Below are 26,697 nucleotides of genomic sequence, written 5' to 3'. Positions count from 1 at the left end.
ATCTAACATACTGAATTTATTTACGTTCCTTATGCAGATGGTATGTACCCAACTGCATTTTGTTCCGTTCCGCTACAGTGGTTTACATTTTGTTACATTCCTATGTAACGTTAATTGACCATATTGCCTTTCACTTCATTCCGTTACGGAGGATTGCATTCATTACGTTCCTATGTACCGTTATTTACTACCATGTTGCATTTCGTTACGTTTTTGTAACGCTAGTATATATACCATATATACCATATTGCATTTCGTTACTACGCTCCTTGTAACGGTAGTATATACCATATTGCATATTACGTTATGTTCCAATGTGCTCATTTCGTTCCGTTCCTTTATAACGTTAATATCTACCATAATACATTTTGTTACGTTCCTTGTAACGTCACTCTATAAGATATTGCATTTCGTTACGTTACATGGGTACCAGCAGTTGAACCATACTCTTCCTCCTACAAAATGGAACGTACCGTGTAACGCAAATTGGGTACGTTACGACTCCCTGATTTGAAGCCGTGTGTCCTCAACATAGCAATAACGAGAAGAAAAAAAAAAATCACAACATGTACCTTGTGTTGTCCTAAAATCACATGTACCTTATGATGTCCTCTAAGTTTTCAGACCGACCTTGGTCCTCCTTCAGAGATGTGATAAATTAACCTTAAATTAAATTAAGGGCCCAGGCTTCTCGGTGGGAATTTTTAAATTTGAACACTCTTTGGAGGAAAATTGTTATAACTCTGGCACTATGGAAGCAATCTACTTCGGATAACTTTGTTTTGCAGCTAAAACATCAGAGCATGCAACCGTGTACAATTCAGAATGCCGAACCGAGGAAGGGGGTTTGGGGGGGGGGGGGGCATGCCCCCAAATTTCAATGAAAAAAAAAAATCTGGTGTTTGATCCATCTTCTCCTGCTATTTTGGGGAGAAGGCGCAAACCTTGTTTCCAAAGAGAATGAAACATGTTTCATGTTCCTGGGTGCCATACAAGTTGAATAATAAGCCAAAATGTGAAACACTGTTTTTTACAAAAAATAGGTAATTTACATATTGCTCAGAAAATTGTTATAACTCTGGGCAGTATGGGAGCAATCTACTTCGGATAAGTCTTGTTTTGCAGCTAAAACATCAGAGCTAGCAACCGTGTACAACTCAGAATGCTGAACCAAGGTGGGGGGCAGGGGTGGGGGTGGCATGCCACCCAAATTTCAATGGGAAAAACATAAAAATCTCTTTCCCCGCTATTTTGGAGAGAAGGCACAAACCTTACTATTCTTTTCAAAGAATGGACGTTTCTCAAGAGAATGAAACATGTTTCTTGTTCCTGGGTGCCATACAAGTTGAATAATGAGCCAAAATGTTAAACTCTGTTCGGAAATGTGGCATGGATATGTTGTGGACAGGGGAGAGGGTGCTGGCATGCACCAGGCATGCTCCAGACCTGTGTCCGAGTTTCCACCCAAACATAAGAACCATAAGAGTATGAAGGTCCAAAAAGCACATCCATTTTGTAATCAGCACCATGATACCATATGGTATCATCGGGCCAGTAAAGGTTAATGAGTCATGGAAAGGTTAGTGATTAAAAAGTACAAAAATTGATGTCCTGGTCAATTTTTTAGTTTTTTAATCCCTTTTAACTATTTTAATCATTGCACAACTCATATTTTTCTCCTAACCCTGAAGAAGGACCAATGTTGGTCTGAAAATTTAGAGGACAAAAAAAATATGCATGTTGTGATTTTATCTTGTAATGTTCATCAAAATAACTGAAAAAGTAATATTACTTTTTAACACATTCATAACAAAATGCAAGGGTACCATAAAATGTACTTTTTTCAAATTTGACCATATACTTGGTGCGTACTGAAAGTCGTGATCAACTTTTTATTTCAGACGTAAATGTTCACATAGAGCAATGCGCTGTATAAGACAGTTAGAACCATCTATTGTGACAACATACACTTGAAAGTGGGGTGATCGGCGCAGTACATATGCGCATTAGCGAGTAGCGAGTAATGGCTCCGTTTGGCACGTCATTTCGCCAGTGTGCAGTAATTGAATTTCTGTTGAAGGAAGGTGCATCGGCATCAGATATCCACCGCCGATTGCAAGAAGTGTATGGTGATCAGTGTATGGCTGCCAGTAGCATCAGGCGATGGATAAAACATTTTACAGGTGGAAACACAGACATCAATAATCTCCCTCGCACAGGCTGCCCAAGAACTGCCTCGAACAACAGGAACGTGGCTCGCGTCCAGGAAATCATCCAGGGGAACAGGCGTGTTTCGGTTAGGGAACTTTGAGAAAACTTCGTCGTGCTATTCGTGAAAAACGTCCTGGCAGGGATAGTGTTATCCTCCAACACGACAATGCCAAGCCGCACACAGCACAGCTAACGAGGGATGAAGTTGCCAGATTTGGGTGGGAACTCCTTTGACATCCTCCCTACAGCCCAGATCTGGCTCCTTCTGACTTTCACTTGTTTTCTTTTCTGAAAGAACACATGCGGGAAAACAGATATGACACCAACAAGGAAGTGGAACTTGCCGTTAGGAGAATACTCAGACGTGCCCGAACGGAGTTCTACAACAGAGGAATTTTCAAACTTCCAGAACGCTGGCAAAAATGTGTCGATTTAGATGGTGATTATGTTGAAGACTAATAAAGGTATGTACTTTAACAGGCATATATTACATTCTTTTTTGTACAGTTTACTTCCTTCTTGTAACATGTTGATCACGACTTTCAGTACGCACGATACTTGGAAACCACCTTTAGATATCACAAACCTTAGATCTCGCTCCAAGAGACTTGTGTGAATCGTTGATAACGTGAAGTGGGAAGCTCCGAGGCTTTACGTCCCCATGGGCTGCCAGAGGGCTGTTGTGTGGGTCACTGGGCAGCCAGATGTTGAATTCTGCAACCCAGTTCTGCAAGGTGTTGATGGGCATGATGCACAGTACAGTGCGGGCTGCAGTGTGGTTCAGGAATACATCACAAAACGATACAACCTGTGAAAATAATACATGTAAATCCAAGGTCAAAGAATTTAAATCAGTTCTGATTATAACTAAAAACTAGGGATGGGACAGACTAATTGGTATTCTATCGGTATCCGCCAATATAGGCATATCAGTGTATCGGTAAAAGTACCGATAATTTAACCGATCCGATATATCTATAAATATCTTGTAATTTCGTGCAAAATTCTGCCTTTTTGTTATAATTTTTATGGATAATCTCCATGCCCTACTTTTTAAAATAGTAAATGTTTAAATATGCAGCTTATTTTGCACTGCTGTCACCTAGAAACAAACAATTATTAAGGTCAATGAACGATTCAGGTTCTTCAAGTACCATTTGTTATTTTATATCAGATTGGTAGAATATCACTATCGGTAAATTTTACATCGGTACTTTATTGGTATCGGCCAAAATTTGATGCCCGCTAAAAACTTCAGAAGTTTTCTTTTTACATATTCATTATCTCTTTCTTTTTCTCACCCTCCACACCTATCTCCATTGATATCCATTTATCCTTCTCTTCTTTCACCCTTTGCCTTGTAATCAAGGGGTTCCGGGTTCGATACATGGTGGATCTCACTTTAAACAGTAGGTCCAGTCCTGATTAGCCTTATTGTGCATAAAGTGGACTTAAAACACCAAATCAACAAACCAACCAGCCAATACAATTTCCTCAACTGAGATATCTCTGCAAATTTTTGTAACCATTTTAGCTAGACTACAACTTCCCATTTTCACTGACTCTCAGTGATTGGAGGAACTTGATTTCTAATTTTGGTTCAATGATCAACCCATATGTTCACTAAAGCCATGCACCTTTGCACACATTATTAATGCACTTAGTGCAAGCACCCCTTACAATAAATACATCAAGAGGTAGCAAACCTGCAATGTTTTGCCCAGTCCCATTGAGTGGGCCAGTATGCAGCCAAATCCAGTCGAAGTGCTAAATCTGTCCAATGACTCAACAACATTGTCAAACAGAAACCTGACACCACCAATCTGAAATAAAAAAAGGAGATTGTCATCTTCCAAGTTAGCTACTTCATTACACAGTTACAGTACATATTCCTTACGACAATTGAATTTTTGTCTCGTACACATGCCAACCTGAAAATTAAAAGACATCAAATTTATAGACGGTGTGCATATTACAGAAGCTTCAATACTAGCCAAAGATCTCCAAATTTGCCACCAAATATTCCAACAGCTATAATGAGTAACTATAAAGACAGAAACAGGTTAATTACCTTGCACTAACTTTTGCAATGGAAACAAGAAAGGTGTAAATGTAAATAATAAGTACCACAAAATGGTGACACTAAACTGACCAATCAATGCAGAATTTACAATTAATCTTTCCGTTCCTTTTTCACATGATACTGAAAAAGTGATTCATTCCATGGAACTTACTTCCTACGAACAGTACTCTCCTCCAGCAACAAGGTTGATTTCTACTTACTTTGCTTAGCCCATAAGGACGTGCAAATGACTGTAAATTACCCAGGCAATTTTGAAATACATGTTTTTATCATGTCCAATCAGTACCTTTGCAGTGAAATCTTCCAACTGTCGGAACCTTGAATCAGTTGTGAGATTTCATTCATATTTTCAATAAATTAAAAATACAAAACTTTGTTTCTTACGTGAAATGAGTATCTATTTTGTGCAATGACATTTCGGAAACAACGGTTCCCTTCTTCAGGTTCTTTTCTTGGCTATCCGAAATATACCATAGCCTCATCAAATCGTGTCATTCATCAGGGAAAAGGAAACGGTACAAATTTGGTAAAGGTATATTTCGGATAGCAGAGAAAAGAACCTGAAGAAGGAAACAGTTGTTTCCGAAACGTCCTTGCACAAAATAGATACTAATTTCACGTACGTAAAAAGGTTTGTATTTTTAATATATAAAGTGAGTAAGTCGCACATATCGTGAATTATGAATGTAGCACTAATCTTTATATATATAAAAATGGATGTATGTATCTGTGTGTGTGGGGGGGGGGGGGTTGTTCCAGCGTAACTCTCAAACGCCTGGAGCGATTTCAACCAAACTTGGTACACATATCACTTGCAATCTGGAAAGAATACTTTTGGGGTAAGACACCCCTGGCACCCCTAGGGGTGGGGTGGGAAGGGGTGACATGTAAAAATAATTGAAAACCACCAATATTAAATTCTGCACAAACAGACATCCGTGACTCTATGCAATCCGCACAACGATAGTGTTTCTCGGGTTGTCTAACATTCAGGCTGTGTTGCGAAAACGACCGATATTATACTGCGTTTGTTAGAACCTATCCAGTTTCCCATGCTAGCGATGGCTCGACAGTTTTCGTGCTGAGAAACAAGGTGCTTACGTAGACGCTGTTGCCAAGTTGCAGTCTAACTCACGTGTTTTGTTTGTGTCTTGTTGAAGAAGCTTGTTTTGTAAGTGTGGTGCTGATTAGTGTGCGTTTTAAAATATCCAGGATGGAATTTATTCTGGTGATATTTGTTTGTGCCCTTTTGTGTTTAGTGTCATCTTAGCTGGAACATTCAGGAAGGGGAATTGTGTATATTTGTGCGTTTCCGCATATTTTATTCACTTTCTCCAGCACGGAGTTCACATGGTCTGCAGCGGCAATGCCGTGTAGTTTGCCAGCGATCAGCAAGCGCAGGAAGCAGCACAGGTTGTAACAAACATGGTATAGTGTTGAATCCATAGTTTTCGTGACACTTCCAATGCGGTTCAACTTCAAGTTCATCGCCTATCGGCATGGGGGTGAGAGGGGGTGAAAAATAAAATGACACAAATGACCTAGATTAGTGTCCAATTTATAGTTTTCGGAGTCGCTAAGCTAATTGGTGGCATTCACGATCACATTTAAAATTAGTTACATTTTATACTATAGTTAGAATTCATTATTTTCCTGTATAATACATGATTGGGATAAATAAATGCCCAGGCAATCAGCTACTTTCAAATAAAATAAAAATCTAAGAAGAAGAAAACTGTATCATCTAGTTCTCTAATCTGAAAATGAGAACACTAACTATGGTTTAATATGTCACAGGTTCAGTTAATAGATTGCATCAACAGACTAGGGTAAAACATACAACAGTCATTTCTGCTGGTGTCTGCAAATCTTAAAAAATTATATTTTTCATTATCACAGTGTGGCTGCTCTACTCTTGATAAAATTCAAGTATAATTCCAGGTTTACTAGGCAATATTTCCAAAAATTCAAAGCTACAAGTAACATCATACTTTATAGTAGATAAATACAGAGTAAATAAAGTCCTCACTTTTTCCGAGAAACTGTTTTATTCGTAGTGCTATTAATTTCAGTGGCCACTGCCACGAGGATGGTGGCAGTGGTCACTGAAATTAATAGAACTACAAATAAAACATTTTTGTTGAAAAAATCATACTTTATAATAGAATTACACATTTTGGTTTTATATTTTTACAATTATTTCTCTTGTAGTTTACGGTTATTACAAGCATAAGAACACAGTTTTTCATTGTGCAAGCAATGCGTGCATACAAGAAAAATTATATTTTTACAGGAAATATTTCCAATAACTCCTTGTAAATCTTGTAAAGTAGGTGAATAAAACTTGCACTAATGAATTTTATGGGTAATTCAATAAATCATTAATTATTGTGTTCATGCTTATACAAAATAATACTGTGTGCAAGCTAAATTCATGTTTTTATTCTAGTCGGTAGTGCAACAGACTACCGTACATGACATCATGGTTTGATTTCTGGGATGGGTAATTTAAAGCTGGAATTTTTCCTGTCCCATTCCTATATTGCATACACAAAAAATATGATCAAGATATGGCTTGTACATAATATACACACAATATCTTTCCTAACATTTTTCACTGTTACCTTCTTTGTGAAAATCAGTTATTTCTTCAATTATAATAAAATTTTTAACTAATTTGATTTTAAAATTTTGGGTGCATCAGCACTTAGGCTATTTTGCACCCATCACATTACACGGAGTCCAGCCCCTTATCGTTACAAATAACAACTCTAGCATTGCATACATAAAATCCTAAAATATTTTGACTTCCGTTAAAAGCTGAGGCTGTAAACGGGCACTCAGCACACACAAGTACAAAAAACTGGACAGCACACACAAAATTATACTGGCCATAGTGCCAGTCGCCAGAGCCTCGTTCAATGCAGTCCAGGGTGTACTATGCGGAACTGAGGTTGACTTTTGAACGACTACATGGAAGGTCACCCATTACACCCCAAAATTTCAACTAAAAAATAAAAGTTGCAAATGGAATCTCCATGCAGAGTAACAGAAAAAGAGATCATTAAATGATTATAGAAAATACCCAACAGTTTACCTGATGTGGTTTTATGACTCTTGCTATCTGATGAGCCAGAAATATATCAGGTTCATTTGGTGGGTGACCGACATTCACCAGGACTCTCCCTTGATCATCAGGTACATTATATAAATCATTTGTGTGCATCCCAGAGTTGCTGGGGTCCTCTTCCACTTCACTTTCTTCCCCAGATGGTTCAGAGATCAGAATACAGTCATCGTCTTCATCACTGCTGCTTATGGTGACAACATCTGAAATTCAAAACCAGCAACTATTATACTATCAAATTGTGTAATTATCTCGTACCAAATTCTAATACTTTCACCTCTAATATTTTTTTAAAAAAACTGAATGATCAATACTAAACTCTATGGCGTAGCATCCCCTTGAGGTTCAGGGTCTGCCAAATGGGTTTAATGCAGGGTATAAGGGGTACAACTGTCCAAAGATACCCACATGCCAATCTCACTTACACACTGGACTGCATTGTTGCGAACTAACGAGGTTCTGGCAGCTGGATCTGCCAGTACAATCCTCTGTAGGAATTCTGTTGTGTCATCCATTTGTGTTTGTGATTGTCCCTTTGTCCACTTCATCCTATCACCCACCATTCATCCTCATGTTCACAATTAGCCAAAAGTGGAAGAAATACAAAGTAAAACAAATCAAAATCATTCATTACTGTGTGATGTGTGTTGATACATGGTGATTCAACAGATGATGCCGCTGTCTTCAGACCTTTGACACTGGAAACAGCATGAACATAAAGAAAAAATAAATAAAATAAGCTTCTGACAGCAGAGGATTTGGCAAACAATACAGAGTAAGATTTAATTTGAAGGAAGGGAGTTAAGTGTTGCTTTATCCAAATCTGAATGTGCATTCAATCCGAACGTTAAACAATTGCATTCCCATTTTTAAGGACATCCAAATACACCAGAATGTTGATTACACGTTCTCTAGCAGACTGTGGCTGAAAAAGTTACATTTAATATATCTAACATAAAAAGACTTGTACGACAAATGGTAACAATAACTTCAGAATTAAAATATATTGGCAACTTTTATGGATTAATTTTCAAATCGTAACTTGCTACAATACATTCTAGTGGAATCTTAGGCCCAGTTTAGACGGAAGCATTTCCTTTATCATTTTTACCAGCATAAATGCTATGTAAATGCTTCCAAAAATGGTACAGCAGAAAGTCCGTTACATGGAAGCATTTTATGTAACATTTCTATTAGCAATTGTGATTAGAATGTATAATACATACAGGGCAAAAGGCACGTAGAGTTACCCCTCTATTTTGAATGCACGGTGTTCATAATTGAAACAACTAAAATATTCTTCCATACATGTACTATATACATTACAAAGTATCTATTTAAGCAGCACCATTGGTTTGTACCTAATACCGTTTTATGGGTATTATTATTCATCTCGGTTGAATAGTTATCAGCTTTTACAAATGTGAAGTGACACGTTGTTTACATCTCCCACTGTCACCATGACATCTGCACTCGTGGCCTAGAGGTTGCTTCTGATTGGTTATACTACAGAAAAATGCTACGGAAATAGAATGGATTGTATACTTGAGAAATGCCTTGAGATTTTTCAATTTACACGGTAGCATGGCATAAATGTTAAGAATAATTCTCTAAGAAAATGCTTTTGTCTAAAGCAGGCCTAAGTGAAACTGTACAAAAGCACACTTTCCCAACATGGTCAAATTGACTTATCTTTCTGTATTTTGCTCTGTAGTGAATAGTCTGTGTAGAATGCTCTCAAAAAAGATTGTCGTGTACGTTGCGTAGCGGTCGGTCACATTGGACACTAATAAAGTTTTAATTAACTCTTAGCACGTGTTAGCTGAGGTTCAACAGGTTATGGTCCCAGATACGTTCCACAGGACCATGAAATTTGGTAAATTAACTTCAATTATCTATTTAGCCAGATGAGACATTTGCTTAATGAAAATTACCATTTTTCACAATTATAAGTCCATATTTAATTACACAATTTTTATTAATATACAGCAAAACCTCATTAATCAGGACCTCGATAAGCCGGACTTCGCTTAATCCAGACAGGTAAAAGGCAAAAAAATACAGCCGAATGCAAAGTTTTAAATGTGGCTAGAAGTCAACAATCGCATTCGTCGTACGTACTGCATTGTATGTACAGTATTGCTTTACATTTTATCTTATGTATAGTGTATTTAGGCCTATGCCCTTTAAATACACTATAATAAACGTGTTTTGTTGCTATAAACGAAGTTTTAATGCACTTTCTACTGTTCTTTTATGTTATTCCCGTTAATTTGGACTTTCGTTAAACCAGTCAACTTATCCCCCCAATTAATCTGGATTAACAAGGTTTTACTGTAACTAAATATATATTTACATATCTAACACTTTTCTTCTTTACATATATACATCTGTTTCCTAGTTATTAATCACTTAACATAGGCTTAATTCAGGGAGAAGGAGACTCGAAAAGTTTTCCATCTCACAAAAATAGCATCCAGAAAAAAATTCTAAACAAATGTGACATTTGTGAAATCCCAAATATTATTATTGATTACTTACTGTCTCAGGTTCTGTAAATTGTAAATTTTAATAAATCCTAAAATTTTAGACAAAGTGCTCCACTTTGCCCCACTAAGTTATGCCTATGGGACATGTACCATGGGAGGAGCTTAACAGATTGCCTACGCATGCAAGATAAATGGTACTTACCTCCGGTTAGGGACCTCAACACTCCCTATTGCAATCACACATTTATGGGAAGAAAATGTGGGGGGTACTTGAGTTAATACAGTACAGACATGACAGTATTGCCACAATGCTTATTTTATGTGCCAACTAAGGATTAATAAAATTTGCTCAAAATTATGACTTTTCTTCACTTACATGATGATACATAAGAAATAAATTTGACAGCAAACGATAAAAATATATTATAGCATCACTTACCTTTCCGTTTAGCCTTTCCAATACTTGCTATGCCCCCTTCTGTAGATGAATCCTTTTCACTCGACTTCCCATCTCGACTTGACGATGTGTGAACATCTGAATCAGATTCATCTTCCTCCTCTTCACTCTCAGAGTACTTTTCTGCGATTACTCTGGGTTTCGCCACTAAACCTATAGTTCTACCAAACGGTGACTTGTGTATAGTTGGCTTACTAATACCAGTCTTTTTTAAGGTTAACAATTCAACTACTTTTTTGTTTCCCTGGCCCGACGCCAGTTTCACTAATACTGTGGAAGGAATTCTAACCTGGGTTGCATTTCCGGAGGTGCTCGCAACAGTGGTTCCTGAAGGTACACATTGACGCAACAATGAATTTGACTGCAAGAGCGATATTACCCTTGGCTTTTGTTGTTTGTTGAGCATTATCTGCTTCTGCACTTCACGAATTATGCGCTGCTGTTCCTGAACACGCCTCAAACGCTCCAACTCTTGGCGCTGAGCGGCCAACGTTTCCTCGTCGAGTTGGTTCTCGTTCATGACCTCGCGGATGTTCCGTCTCATGTTGGACAGCTTCCGTTGTATCGACGACTGCTTGCTGGAGTCCCCCCCGTGGTTATCACTGCTGTCACTGTCAGAAGAGGACCCCTCTTCGCCTAACTCCCTCTTCTTCTTCTTCTTCTGCGACCCTTGCGTAGCACTGGTATCGGACTTTCTCTTGTCCCTACGCTCCATGTCACCCTCACCAGATTTGGATTCGGACCCACCCGTACCCCCTTCACTCTTTGCACTCTTCCCCCCATTCTCTTCTGCCTTGTCGAGAGGGGGCTTGAGGAAAATTTCAAGGTCCATGTTTTCAGGTACAGTTTCATCCCTTCGTCCATCTTCTTTGTCCCTCCTCTCCTGCTTTGGCAATACCCGTTCTATCGTTACGTCACCTATCCTTGTCACAAATGGCTCCATCCTAGAATTTCCTGAAAGCAAGAAATATTTTCTCATGAGAACAAAAATGTAATACTGACATGGTTTGCATTAACTCTAGAATTAGAGAAGATGTCAATTTAACTGTTTCAATATGTTTTTAGTATGGCTGAGCCGATACTGATGTATTGGTATCAGAAAGTATTGGTTGGAAAACCTCTACCGGTACCAGCCGATACTTTTCTGGCATATCGGTCTTTCATGGGGTCCGCAAAAATGCCACGACACTCGCAGAGTCTAATTGTCCAGTAAATTGTGCAAAATTGGAATTTCCTTTTTATTTTGCATGAAAACCTGTATTGGTAATTACATATCATCTATTTTTTCTTGGATATTCTAAAGCAAATTTCTTGGTAATTTGATGCATATAATTGTAGAATATTTACACACCAATATTGATTAATATTTTTTAACAAATTTCTAATTATTGCAATTTTCAAGTATTGGTGGGAATCGGTAAGAGTATCGTCATCGGTATCGGTTCAGCCATAGTTTTTAGTTATTATCTCTAAAAGAATGTACCCACATGCTTAATACTTAAGATACCTTTCTGAAATGTAGTTTCGATGAAGATATAAACACAGAAATTAATTACACACAATTTGGGGGGGGGGTGGATTTTTCACCTTCTCTACCCGTTTACTATAACCGATCATTTTGACCATCGTCATTTCTTATTAAAAGTGCAAGTAAACATTTTCTACATCAAACGAAACAACTGTCATGTGTTTTCTTATATTTTGCATTAATCGTACTTTCAAGTTGCAGTTAACGTCTACCATATGCTTGTGCAAATTGTAGTTGCCATCTCTCTTCATTCATCTCAAGACGAAAGAAATATGACAATTTTATTAACTACATTTTTTAATTCCTAATTCCTAAGATTCTTACCTTACATAAAAATGAAATCAAAAACTTAGTGACAGAAAACTGTAAATGTACCAAATACACAAAAATTTTACAAATATATATTTTTTTCTTACTTCACAAGTCTAATGAAACATTACAGTCAAAATAACCACTCATTGTAATTGTGGGTGTTATCAAATGTCAGTAAATCACGCAGTAATGGAAGGTTGTGTGTATGATACACCCAAGACCAAGACACTGCTTTTGTGCCTCTTACGGTTAATTATAATGATGAGGATGAGTGGTGATTAGTTGAAATTGAGGAAAGGATACTCACAAAAAACATCCATACAGAGACCATGATTTAAAACTAGAAATGGCACCTCTCCAGTGATGTCGCCACCTTGTAATCAAGGGGTTACGGGTTCAATAACCAGTGGAGGCATATAGTGGCTCAGATCCCAATTTAAACTGTAGGTCCAGTTCCAATTAGCCTATCTGCACGTAATTTTTTTTTTAATCAAAACCTGAAAACTTTCGTTGTCAGATAGACATGAAATTCTTTAGCAGAAGTTAGAAATACGTCTTAATCACACTTATTAATATGTAAAGTGAGGAAGAATATACAGCCATATTGAGATAGAACCACTGCCAAGAAAACGGCAAAGACAAAGAAAGGAGGGGAGGATAGAAACATGCATAGAATCGTTCGGAGTCAAAATCTGACAAAAAATAGAACTGCAAAATAATCCATTGTAAGAGGTACATAATTAATAACACACTATGCCATGTAATGGCAATTTAACATGAAGAGCATATCAACATTTTTTCCAAGTCCACAGAAACTTCGTGTTCTTTAAATGTAGAATACTTACTTATTATTAAAAAAAGGGCAGTAACTAAAAAAAATTGCCAAAATTACTAACTTAACTGCCCATGCGGTGGTCTAGATGGTAGGGCTTCTGATTACCACACGGGAGTCCAGGGTTCGATTTCCAGGATGGGTGATCCAAAGTCCGAATTTTTCAGACCTTATCACTGAATAAAGCAGCTCTGAGGCTCACCCAGCCTCAAATCGATGAGTAGCTACGGTGGTGCTATATGCACAGGGAACTTTCCCTTTACCTTCCTGACCACACACTAATTACCGACCAATTTAATTATAGGCTAGTAATTTAAAAGAAAAACTGGGATATAACTTAAAAACACATTCAGGCTTCCATATTCCCACAAAACTAATGTTTTATGAAGATTAAAATATGTTTCCATTACTGCACAAAAACATTTCAAGTGAAAACTAGACTCATTCCTTTCACTGCTTCTGTGTGCATTTTTCTTATTCTCTTTCTCCCATTATAATGTCCACTCCTTCTGGCACAACATGCATCATGTTATCTTCCATAATGTTATATATTAATTGTAATCCCAAATCGCAGTCACTGATGAGGACTCCAGGTAGGAGTCAAAAGCTTCAGACAAATTTCCTGCTATTTTTTAATTTTGTTGTGTATTGTTTCTGAACAAAATAATGTTATATTCCTCAGCAGCCTTCACGATATGCTTGGTTTTCACTGAAAAATTGACATGTATCGCCAAAATGCAATAAAGAAAGCAAGGAAATCACAAACTGCAATCATGAAATGAAAAAACTTATGGATTTGATGACTTCTATTTTTTTAAAAAAAATTATAGACCAAGATGAAACTTTTTAACATTTACCGACCATTTTCCAATATTGTTAAAATCCTATTTTTTATTTTATTTTTTAATCCTTAATGTTATTTGGAACCACCTAAGTGCAAGAGCATGTGTATTTAATGTTGAAATGAAATATACAGATTTTTTTTAACTTTATTGAAACAATATATATTTCTTATTAAATCACTTGCAAGTTAGAAATAAAGTTGCTACAAAAGAAACATTGAAAGTGATTTGTTGCCCTTTTTTGTACTGATTATATTAATTGGCCACTTACACCACACATATCTATCTAGATTTTTTTTTAAAAAAAACATAGGGTAGCCACTAATCCACAGCAGTGCAGTAACTGGTACCTTTAGGGAAGGGGGGTGGGTCCGAATACTAAATTTTGTAACTTGTTAAAAATTTCACAATGGGAGAATGTATGAATAAAGCATCTGGTCGGTGTTGATCTTACATCAATGTCAAATTATGCTACTATGCATTGTTGCACAGTGTAATCCATGATTTGTACGTGACGACGACACAAGTGTATGTGTTGAAACTAGACAATACTATCAACCACAAAAAGTACAGTTCACACTGGCAGGGATGGACAAATGAAAGCAAAGTGCCTGGTCACAATGACACATGAAAAATTTTACCTGGTACTTGGAATTTTCAAATGTATTTTATTGATTGATAGATTTGCTTTACTTTACTTTGCATTTCTGGCACTTTTGGCTAATCGCGAAGATGAAGATGAGTGATGGTGTGTTGAAATTGATGAAGGGACACACAGAACATCCATGTTCAAGATAAGATTCAAACCTGGGACCTGAATTTTCAAATTTAGTTGTAACAAATATTTTACTCATATTTCAAGTTTGCACATAGAAATTTCCAGATATGTATATTTTTTTTCTAATAATGAGTACAGTATATGTTCCTATTGATTATATATGTTGGATCAATTCAATTCTACTTTGGCGGAAAATCAAATAGACCAACTTAATGCACTTTTGGAAGGACGACTGATGGCAATTTGGGTATCTCTCAAAAAATTAATTACTTTTAATCCAATCTTGTATTAATTAAAAGTAGATGTTTTATGGTCACATTTCAAAATGTGTAGCTCTATCTTAGTTGCATTAATGGTTTTTGTAGCCCACATATGAAAAATACCGTGCGTCCATTTCAATCTGCAGCCGAGAGATCGGTAGAAGCGTGGCGGGCGGCACTGACGGAGATGCCGACATTTGCGGCCTGAAATGCCCGCTTATTTTTATGGACATGTGCAGACATTTATATAAATATTGCAAAACGAGCACTAACCTGTGTTATAAGAGTATGGTTTTAATTTTAGTAGCTTAGTGACTGTATGTGCCGATGATTTTGACACGCCCACCTCTTGTGAAACACGGCATAGAGGTTTGTTTGGAGAACGTTCTAACGCTGCACCAATATCATCGAGTTTTGCTTCGGTTAGAATCCGTCGTTTTTGCTTAGGTGTTTTAAAATTTAACGATACAGTTTCTCGTAATTTAAGGACAAGATGTCTAACCGTATCTCTGTGTGGAGTTGAAACGCATGGGAATTTCTGTACAAATTACCTACACACGTCTCGACACGAGTTTGTTTTCACGTAGGTACGTGTCATACATAAAAAAATCTTTGTTCTAACGTGAATCTTGCGGCTGGCATTCCAATCGTCTCACTGACACGTCACACATACACACTACAATAACACAAACAAGTAACTGCAAGTAACCAAGAATAACACTCTTGCGCACAGTACGAAATTAACACGCTCTTGGTTTACATTGCTCGCCACTATATTTACAACTCTGTCTTCATCTAGTCGAGAAGGAACAAAAAACTCGAGCTCGGAGATTTCGGATTGCAAGGAAGCTCACGAACACTATTGACTTTTAACGGTTTCTTCTACAGCGTAATCTTGATACAGTGTTGCACATTCAAAACCTCCAATCGATCCCCATCGGCATAAAACTCTTTCAAGGATATAAACTTAAGCAGGACGTTACTGGTCAAAACTATGATTAAAATGTTTTATCTGTGGCTCTTAACATCGTTTCTAAAGCGTATTTTTTTGTGTATATAAGAGCAGAACTTGGATGAATTACAGAAGAACTTTTGCGTGTTATAACACAGGTTAGTGATCGTTTTGCAATATTTATATAAATGTCTGCATATGTCTATAAAAATAAGCGGGTATTACAGGCCGCAAATGTCGGCATCTCCATCAGCGCCGCCCGCCACGCTTCTCCCGATCTCTCGGCTGCAGATCGAAATGAACGCACGGTGTATATATAGGCTGGTTCCTGAATTATTTTTACCTCTGCACACTGGTGCTTTATATATATGGTGATAGATAATTTGAGCATGCATTTTTTTTTAAATTTACAGAACCAGATCAATGTTGAAGGACATGACAAAGGTCTTGCTCAGAATGGCAGTGACAACGTTTTTTTCTTTTTCTTTTTGACTTAATGTCTCTTGTATACTGTGAAAGTTTGTATGGTGACATCTTGTATAACGAATAGGTATTGGGCATTCACAACAAAAAAGAAACCACAAAAACAAATTGGTAAAGGTTACATTTTGGGGGAAAGGGGGGGGGGGTCATCCATTTGCTCTCTGGTCCGATGCTACATGCGTAGTTACGTTGAGTCAAAAGTACACTTGTGATCATTTCCAAGCAAATTATGAAAATCAATTTTTCAAACAAAAACACAACTGGTGTGCGTTTCAATTGTGTAATGGTTTTTACAAGTTATACAGGACCATGAAAAAGATGTTTCCAAATCTGCAAATAAGTGTGGGGAAAAAGTTGGAAGTTTGGAGAAACAACTTTGCAATTTTTTTAACCAGTGGTCTCAAGCTCGGACCCGTGGATGAATCACTTTCTGGTTTTGAAAAAAAACTAAGGGGGCCACATGAGCTGCAGTGGTTCAGTCAGAAGATCATCTGACTACCATAGCCAAACTCATTCAATTTCATCTTCCTGTATATATATAACCCAAAACATAAAAAGACACAGCAAAAAGATAGATAAGACAGTAAAAAAGCTGACCTTTCACGAAAATCCGCCTCAGCGTTATGAATGGAAAAATTTAATCTAAAACACAGGCAAGAATGGTAGGTGAGCAGGAGTCAGTAAATTTCCTGACTTTTCCCGAAAAAGTAAATTCCCTTACTTTTGCAGTTTTTAATACCAACCCTGATAAATAGTAACAATATGCATGTACAAGTGTAATAATAAAGCTATAAACACCAAACTTTACCTTCCTAACATGCTCAAGTAAGCATACAGGAGCATTATACAATCACAACTTAAGTCTGGTGATGTATGTCTATACACAAACAATGACTGTCTACATGTCTACATTACCTAGTGTGCCACAGGAAATAATACAATAACAAGTCGCAACCTTGCAGAAAGGAAAGTATGGTGGCACCACCTGTCATGCTCAAGTGGAACACAAGGGTCTGTCATTTAGTTTGCAATGACCATATTATTTTGACCCCAAAACAGGACATCTCAAGAAGAACCCCCCACCCATTTTATTTATTAAACTATGGAACACATAAATGATACATCATAAACAATAAATTAAATATGATCGCCCATAGTTAAAAGATATTAATTATTATAATCGCCGTACGTCTTACGCAGCGTTTCTCATCCTTTCTGATGCCTCCCCGATGGCACAGTGGTAGTGTCGTTGCCTTGAAATCAAGGTGTCCTGGGTTCGGTACCCGGTGGAAGCACATAGTGGTTCGGATCCCACTTTAAACTGTAGGTCCAGTTCCGATTAGCCTTACTGTGCATAAAGTGGACTTAAAATACCAAATCAATCAATCATCCCTTCTGATCAATCTTTATGCTGAAGTTGAGTAATGCCAGAAGTATTTAGCAGAAAAACTAATCTTCTTTTGAGAGCAGCTTTATTCTTCATCACGTGTTTATTAATCTCCCCGAAAACCTTACCTCACATATCAGACAACTCTAAATTTTATTTTGAGTCTGTGTCAAGATGCAGGAAATTTAAATGCGTGTTGCAACTCAGTAAAGAAACTGCATGCTTATTTACTGCTCAACAAATAACGGAGCACCTAAAAAACAAAACATCTTTCTTAGCTTGAAATGTCTCAAATTTAGACTTGGTTTTCAAGATAACTCCTAGACTTATATAAAATGGGACAAATAGTGTTTTTTAATAATATGACCGTGACACGCCCCTGAAATGGGACCGTCATGGTCAAAATGGGACATATTGTTACCCTAGTAATTGGTCAGTGTGTATTCAGGCTGTGGAGGCCTACAAACATGAGAAGGGTGCAACTTATGCACATATTATGTGCAGTCTACAGTAAATCACTGCTTGCTTCAGGCAACTATCTTGAGATTATGAAAACCAACTTCTGTAAGAGATTGGAAGTGATTTTACTACACCGGAAACTTCCCCAATTTCTTTCATATTTCGCATACTCAATAATTTAGGCCTCGTAATCACGAATCTTCAGTTAAAACTTGGCGCTCACATGTAGAACTTGCAAAATAAGCAGGCCCATGATCGCAACACAACCCCTCGATTTCTCAAGAAAACCAATGTTTATCGCAAGATTTTGTGTTTCAAATACTTAAAGAACGAAATATATATTTCTGATATTACTACGACCCCAAATTTTAACTATGATAGCCTAACCGTGCATGGTTTGTGGGGCTACCCGTGCATCGTTGACAAGGTTATTTTACAACTTCTACACATTATTTTAAGTATGTTAGCCTAACCTAACTGGCCTAACCATGCATGGTTCATGGGGATATCCATGAATGGTTTGTGAGGCTACCCGTGCATTGACAAGGTTATTTTACAACATCTACACGTGAGCACCAAATCTTAACTCCAGATACGGGTAACGGTTCCGATTGTTTTATGATTTCTCCTAGCACAAAGACTAATTATCGTAAAATTTTGGAAATCATTGTCACACGAAATTTAAACCTTCCTTAAAATAATGAGCACTGTTTGGACTCGAAAAAAGTTATTTATGTTGAAAAAAACAACTTGAAAATTACCTTACGCACTTCTCATGGACAAGATATTCTCCGTCGACAAGCAACAGTAAATATCGTAGAAGCGTGGGAATGAATGTAGAAGTAAATTGGAATCTTAGTAGAATGCATTTAGGGACTTTATTTTAATGCTAAGGGCATTTAGGGACTTTATTTTAATGCTAAGGGAATCCTGCCTAACCTAACCATGAAAGCATATATTGAACAAAACCTTAAGTAATCGCTAAACTCTGCAGTATGTGTTAACAGACGTACATCAAAATTGAACCATGTAAAAATTACATTCGTAGCATGATGAAATCGCAATAAAACAAAAGGAACTTGGGTCCCAGATACATCATCAGGACTACATAATTAGTGAGTATTTGAATTATTAACGAAATTATAGCATTTTCTAGTATTGTTAAATCATACCAGAGATTGAATGTATAAGATATTTAAAAGAAGAATCTAACCTTTTGTAAACAAGTGTTTTCTATCCAGCCTCATACGTCTTTCTTCTGCACCTAGTACCCAAGTGGTCTTATGCCCAAATCAGGTACATGCAAGAAACGCTCATTCCCTCTACCAAACGAACATGCATGAAAACAAAGATTTCAAACTATGTTGCCACCACCACCATGATCGAATCCAGGGCCATTTGCCCCAAAGAAAAGAGCACTAACAGAACTTACTATTTGGTTCCATTAGGTTAATACGGTAACTGTTCAGATTGTTTTACGACATTTTTCAAATTCACCTAGCAGGAAGACTAATTATCATAGAATTTTACCAATCATTGTCACACGAAATATGAATTTTACTTAAAGTAATGAGCGCTGTTTGGATTTCGAAAAAAATGTTATTTATGTTGAAAAAACACAACTTAAAAATTATAGTTTTTCTTGTATGTACGCATTGCTTGCATTATAGAATTATTTTCCTGTAGTTTACGGTCATTACAAGCATAAGAAAACAGTTTTTCTTTGTGACGTTTCAGGAGAACACATGCTCCTTTTATCAGACATTTATTTTCATTTTGACTAAAGATACAGTTATAACAATGGTTAGTAATTTTTTAAACAAAAAGAATCCGTTACATAATGTAAAAAAAAGTAAAGTGCTCCCCTGTGCTTAACACCACACCATGAAGGCGTATAGAGGGTGTGGGGGTAACGCCCCGATGTTGTCAATGTTACATTGTTGTAATATAGCAACTTAACTGTGAAAAGAAGCAGTCTGTTTTATTTTTATTTCAGATTTTTTTTTTTAAATTATGAATCCCAAATATCATCAGGTAATTCAAATTCATTATTGTTTTCACAAAGTCTCTTGATGTTTTCTGTTACATTAAATTTTTAAAGATGGTGGCTTACTCCATTTGTGAAAAAGAAAACTCCATACTGGATTTGTTTCCATCGTGCAATATATTTGACCGCAAATTCATGTTTAATATTTCTAGAAAAGTATCTTTCCGACGCTCTACGGTAACCAGATGTCACGTACGTTTCATGACGTAACCTCCTTGAAGAGTTTCCAACCACGCGGTTGTTTTGCAAGATTTTTTTTATTTTTTAATGTCTCGCATTGTGTTACGAACAAAATTTTAACTATGCATGCCTAATCTAAACAAACCTAACCTTGCTGGAAATGGTTTGTGGGGCTATCTGTAAATGGTTTCTGTGGCTATCCATCAATGGTCAATGGTTTTTTGGGGTTCGAACCCGGGAATAATCCGAAATCAGTAACACCAAAGTAGGTATTTTTCGATTAAGAAGGTTGGAAACATTGCATACCCACTGATGATTCAACACACTACTCAAGATGTGACCGCCATCTTGTGGTACGCAAGCGAAGAAAGCAAGAACAATAATTACTGTTAATGTGATAAATTGAAGTAATTTTCTTCACAAGAGCAAAATCTCACCTTCAAGAACCTTTCGCAATGCATAATCTGTAAGTATGAATGTTAAAAATGACGAAAGAAACAAGTGAAAAGTGTTTGTGTGAGATCGCAACAGTACCAATTCCAATAATGGAGAGCCAATGTGAGAAACAGCCCACACAAATATTGAATTGAATAGCAAAGAAAGAAGTTTAAATAAGTACACGTGATTTTGCGAAGCAGCAAGAAAAAACAGAGAACATGAAGTACAAAGCAGATATGCAAAATTTGTGGCACACAGAATTATGGCAATACAAGTAAATACTATTTAAAAATTGGAGGGTAAAAAAAATGAAAGGGTATGAATGGTGGTTGTTCGATTTCGATGTACGTCTGTTAACACAAACTGTTGTTGACATGTCTAGAAGCATGATGCCAAAAAAAGAGAAGAAAAATAAATTTTGGTAAATGTTTACTATCCTTCGGACACCTATAACTTCTGAGTTTCGTCAATTATTGACATTTCTACTTACCTATCTGCTTCACGGATCATTTTTTAACGTTGTTTTGATCAATTTTTTCTTAATAAAAAGTGTTTTCGTAACTGAAGAACGTACGTTTCCGCAAATGGTTTGTGGGGCTATGTGTCAATGGTTCGTGGGGCTATGCGAGAATGGTGTGTGGGGCTACGCATATTTTTTTCGAAACTAAGTTTTAACTATTGTAATCTATTGTGACCCTACCTAACCTAACCTTACCGGAAATGGTTTGTGGGGCTATGTATGAATGGTTCGTGGGGCTATGCGTCAATAGTTGAATTTCCGCTATGAAACATTCCCACATCACACGAAACACCTTCCAGATGTTAGACAATACTACAGGAACTTATTACGGTAAGTAGTTTCTTCTGTAGAAATGAAGAAATCTGCCCGAAGGATAGTAAACTAGTACCCAATGTGCTAAATAAAACCTGACAATATCCTCAATTTAATTAGAAACTTCGGTAAAAATATGATATTTCCCGGAAAACCTATAACTTCTTTGTTTTGTCAATCTTTGACATTTGTACTTACCTATCTGCTTTGTGAAACATTCTTTAACTTGTAATCACGTTTCTTTGATCAAAGTAATTGCAATTTTTTTTAAAAAAAAAGTGTTTTTGTAACTGAAGAACATACGTTTCCGCAAATGGTTTGTGAGGCTACGCATATTTTTTTTCGAAACCAATTTTTAACTATTAATACTAAACCTAAACTAACCTATACGTGACCCTACCTAACCTAACCTTACCGGAAATGCTTTGTGGGGCTATGCGTCAATGGTTGAATTTCCGCTATGAAACATTCCCACATCACACAAAACACCTTCCAGATGTTAGACAATGCTACAGGAACTTATTACCATAAGTAGTTTCTTCTGTAAAAATGAAGAAATCTGTCGGGGAATATCAGATTAGTACCGAAACTTCTTGAATGAAAACAAAGGAAGTTTAACATAATATCAACTTCAAACTGAATATGACAATACTGCAAGAGTAGGAACGAGTTTACAATACCGGACCACTCTCCAATTTCTATGAAATTTCGCCTACTCACTAATTGTGAACTCCTAATCACGAATCTGCATGTAATAATTGGCGGTCAAGTATGGAAATCGAGAAAAAAATGAAATAAACTATGTTTTCTTAACATAACGTAACCCTACCATAAGAACAATAGCTTCACGGAAGACGCCATTTTCCCAACATGAAGAAATCAACAGGCAAGATAAGGTATAGTTCTCTTAGCTAAAATATTAATTTTTCTTTGTATTTATGCTAATGGAACCTAACCTAACCTCGTAGGCACTCCTCGTCTGTCGTCAACAAGATTGTTGTGCGAAAAGGAAGACCATTAGCTAATTAATTGCGAAAGAAAGATGGTTCCGAATTGCTGCGTATGGACAATCACCGTGGTAAATCGCAAGGTTATTTTACAAGTTGTACACGTAAATGTACAATTTTAACAAGTGACCGCCAAATATGAACTACAGATACGTTATCAGGACACCGAAATTAGTAAGTAGGCGAAATTTTATAGAAATTGGAGAGTGGTCCGGTATTGTAAACTCATGCCCAAGAGTACTTTTCAAAAACAAATTCTAACCACAGGCAACAATTGTACCAGAACCTACATTAAAATTCTTTGCTTCTAAGGGAACTTCACTAATTACAGAATTTTACAAAAATTTACTTTTTGCGGTATTGGTTCTTGTTAGATATATATTATCTTCAAATTAATATCAATGTATCATTAACTGCATAGGTAAGGTGTAAGCAAAAACCCATATTTCCTATAGGCCTGCTTAATAGTACCAAATACTACTGATGCTACCAAAATAAACAGAAACGAAGAATGAATGATATGTAGTTCGTGGCTTTGTCATTTTATGTGTTAAATTCCATTTTATATCAAACGAACTGAGATTCTCTCTGTATAATGGTTTCTCGCCTTCAAATGATCTCTTCTAAAATATATCAAAATTGACATTTATCACAGCCTTTTCTCAATACATCAGTTTTGCTTTCAAACAATGGCAAAGCATATCAACCTAATGTAAACAATAAATTTAATGGAGGAAAACTGAGATTTTTTGTTTATGTAGAAGACATACAAAACCAAAATCTTGATAAACATAAAATAAAGAAGTAATTGCTTGGCACAATTAATACAAAATTCACGATTCGATATCATAAATCCTCACCTGTCTAATCTGCAACAAATTATGTGAAGAAACAGCATTTCTTGATATTGGAAGGCTGGAAATTGGAGCTCTGGAGCATTTCCGTCTCCAATATCATCACCTTTCGGAACCTTGCTTCCTCCATGAGCCAGCCTATTTAATTCACCCCATCTAGCACTTTTGCATTTCATCAATCGAACCCCACCCGCTCAGAAGTCAAAGCGACTCATTCAATTATTCTTCTGGACCACTTTGCTGGTACAGAAATAAACAGAACTATCCATCAAACGTCTTAAACACTGACTTTACAGTCCCTTTCAATCCGAAGGAACAATTTTCCTCATCGTCAGAAAACAAAATAATACAACAGCCATCATGCACGATCACATTAAGATCCGTCCGACAACAATACAGCGTTGCCAGCATTTATCGAAAATTTACTGTTTTTCCTCTCTCTTCAAGATGTACGAACATGTAGAGGGAAATAGTATCTGGAACTGCTACTTCCCTTTGTGTGTGTTGGAAGCTGACGTAAATCCGATTCCATGTATCTTCGGAACCTTCATATCTACACTAGTGTATCTTTGGACCACTGAAAATAAAAGTATTATCATAGAATAGTAAGGTTCTATGGTATTAGCAAGAAATTTTGCTTCATTTCTTCAAATATCAGTTGTAATAGATTTGGATTGACATAATTAATCATGAGTAGTTGGCATTTTTACCTTATGACAAAATGGGGAAATAATGAGAAATTGAAATTGACCAGAAATTGTGGTTCTTATCTCTGAAGATAGACTATTCATTTTATTTTTCTGCATTACTATAAATCATATAAATTATAGATAAGAAAAGTTGCGTGCCGAAAATATTCGTTAGAGTAGAATATGTGATTGTAAAGCGGATTATGCATTATTTTAATAGTCTAGTCCAATATTCAACCATTTTTCACGTCTCAGACAATAAGCGACGTTACCATTTAGTGATCGGAAGTAAAATATATTTTTTCTGGATTATTCTGTGAAGTGCCCCTCCCGCCCCTCGGTTATTTTTAAAAAGGGAGGTGGTAGATATAATAATAACCCCATGCTCTATGCCCATGCATTTCTCACCACTGAGCACTCCTCTGGATGGTGCGTTTACATGTGTGCAACCAGGTACGTAGCCAGGGGAGGGCTCGGGGGGCTGAAGACCCACCCGAAATGCCACAAATATATAATTTAAATTGTGTATACTGGTAATTAATTTTACTTGCATTAAACATCTTGTTTAATAACTTGTAAGATACTAAGAAATTCATATTCGGAGCTTCTACACCCACATTCTCGCCTTTAGATGGCGGCTGATGATAAGGGTTGAGTCCCCCCCCCAAATAAAATTCTCGCTACGGGCCTGTGTGCAAATGTTACACCTTAAATACACCGTATTTAATCCATTAGATGAAGAAAAGAAAGTGTTTAAGGGTATTATCGAAGGGGGGAATATCCAACTCTTACATTTTAGGCCTTAATTGGCACGTAGTTTTTTGGGGAAGATTCTGAATTAAACGTGGGGGGGGGGGGCAGTATGCAACTCTAGGTCTTAGATTATGGCGGGTATTTTAGTTAAGAGATTGAGCATTAAATTGAGGGGGGTATCCAATTCTTGTATATTACTATTGTCTTAGGCTGATGCGGAAATTCTGGTGTGGAGAGAGATTATTATTTTTTTTTTTAAGTAGGTAATGTTCACTCTTCAATATCAACAGTAAGCCTAAAATGGGCATGGAAATTTTGGTGGTAGGATTAAGTATAAAATTTAAAGGAGTAGATAGGAAGCTCTTAATAAAGTGTTAATTAAATCTTAGATTGTCAAGGGATTTCTGTAGTGGAGACAGAGTTCGAACATTAAATTTTGGAGACTGTATTTAGCGATATGGTATCCACATGTTTTCGACCCCGCACGTGCCAAAAGAAAAGCTGGAAAAGATTAAATATCTCGGGATCCTAAGAAAGTATTGACACCCCATTAAATTAATATTCTTCAAAGCCTGCAAGGAAATAGATGTTGAAATTTTCTTGCTCGCTTCGCTCGCAATAGTTTGCTGCGTGAATGATGGTTAGCGCTTTACTGAAGTGAATGTGAAGTTTTATACTACAGTTGGATTACAAGACATAAACTATATTCTCGATATTCATTAATAACATCACTTCTTAAAATATAATGCTTAGTGTTGGTATGCTGCTTAATTTAAAGCAGGTGCATCATTTCGAACAAAAATATATGGAATCCGCATTTCTAACTTCTTGTCACAGGAAAATTTTACTTTAACAAGTTAAATGTGCACTGAAGATAAAATCCACGTAATTATTGTTATGGGTTAATAAAATAATTATATTTACCCCAAGAAAACGGGGGTGAAGAAGGTGTGAGTTCTTTGAAAGATGAACCGTATTATATTATCGCCCTGAGCTTAGGAATTTCTAGCTAGGGTTCTGTAATGTCTCGTGAAACAATAATTGAATCGGTCATACGGCTGGAGCATGTTATTTGGTTTGCTAAGGTTGAATTTTCTATCTTTATCTTAAGTTGTGTAACAATTTGTGTTAAATACTCAAATTGCGAGTTTTATATATCCACTCACAAACACTATTTATATGCACATTTACATAATTTAATTTACTACATTTAACCAATCAAACCTTTCAGTTTTTTTTCGAAAATCGAACAATTAAAAAATTAGGACAGTTGAACATGGTATTTTATTCAAATAGACCTCAATTATTACGTATTCATCCAAACTATTTTTGGGGGATTATGATGAACGATTTTAGGGGCTGTCTTGAGTGATGGACACCACTGTTTAAGGAGGAGGGGCAGATCAAGTAAAATGTTCAGTAAAGCTAAGACATCGGTAGACATGATGCCGTAATTTAATACTTCGTGGGAATTACGATATGGTTTGAGGGTGCGAATGATATGATTTGTGGGGGGGCGCATGACATGATTTTTGGGGGGTTGCATCATTGGCCTTGGGGAGGATGGGCACCCCTGAGCGACACGAGACATACGTAAGCATTCACCTCGCATGCGAAAGCAATGGACCGAGGTAACACCTTTCACAGTATTGAGAAAACGTACAAGTCCGAGCGACAGCTGTCGCTTTGGTTCGAAA

General features: G+C 36.7%; 1 protein-coding gene across 1 annotated transcript in view; it reads right to left on the bottom strand.

Annotated features, from left to right (window-relative positions):
* LOC145990082 (uncharacterized) overlaps window positions 1–23,952 on the bottom strand; it is a 44,672-nt gene extending 20,720 nt beyond the window's left edge. The window contains exons 1-6 of the mRNA XM_083125735.1: window positions 23,565–23,952; window positions 10,350–11,321; window positions 7,392–7,624; window positions 3,918–4,034; window positions 2,798–3,019; window positions 600–640 (exon numbers count right to left, since the gene is read on the bottom strand). Coding sequence (XP_082981861.1) covers window positions 600–640; window positions 2,798–3,019; window positions 3,918–4,034; window positions 7,392–7,624; window positions 10,350–11,310 — 1,574 coding nt within the window. The 5' untranslated portion in view covers window positions 11,311–11,321; window positions 23,565–23,952. The remainder of the gene's footprint in view (window positions 1–599; window positions 641–2,797; window positions 3,020–3,917; window positions 4,035–7,391; window positions 7,625–10,349; window positions 11,322–23,564) is intronic.
* Window positions 23,953–26,697: the final 2,745 nt, after the last annotated feature.

Source organism: Lepisma saccharinum, chromosome 7 (assembly GCF_977018435.1).
Source record: "Lepisma saccharinum chromosome 7, izLepSacc3.1, whole genome shotgun sequence".
NCBI lineage: Eukaryota > Metazoa > Arthropoda > Insecta > Zygentoma > Lepismatidae > Lepisma > Lepisma saccharinum.
Note: the sequence above shows the minus strand (reverse complement) of the source record. Positions and strands in the feature narration are given on the sequence as shown.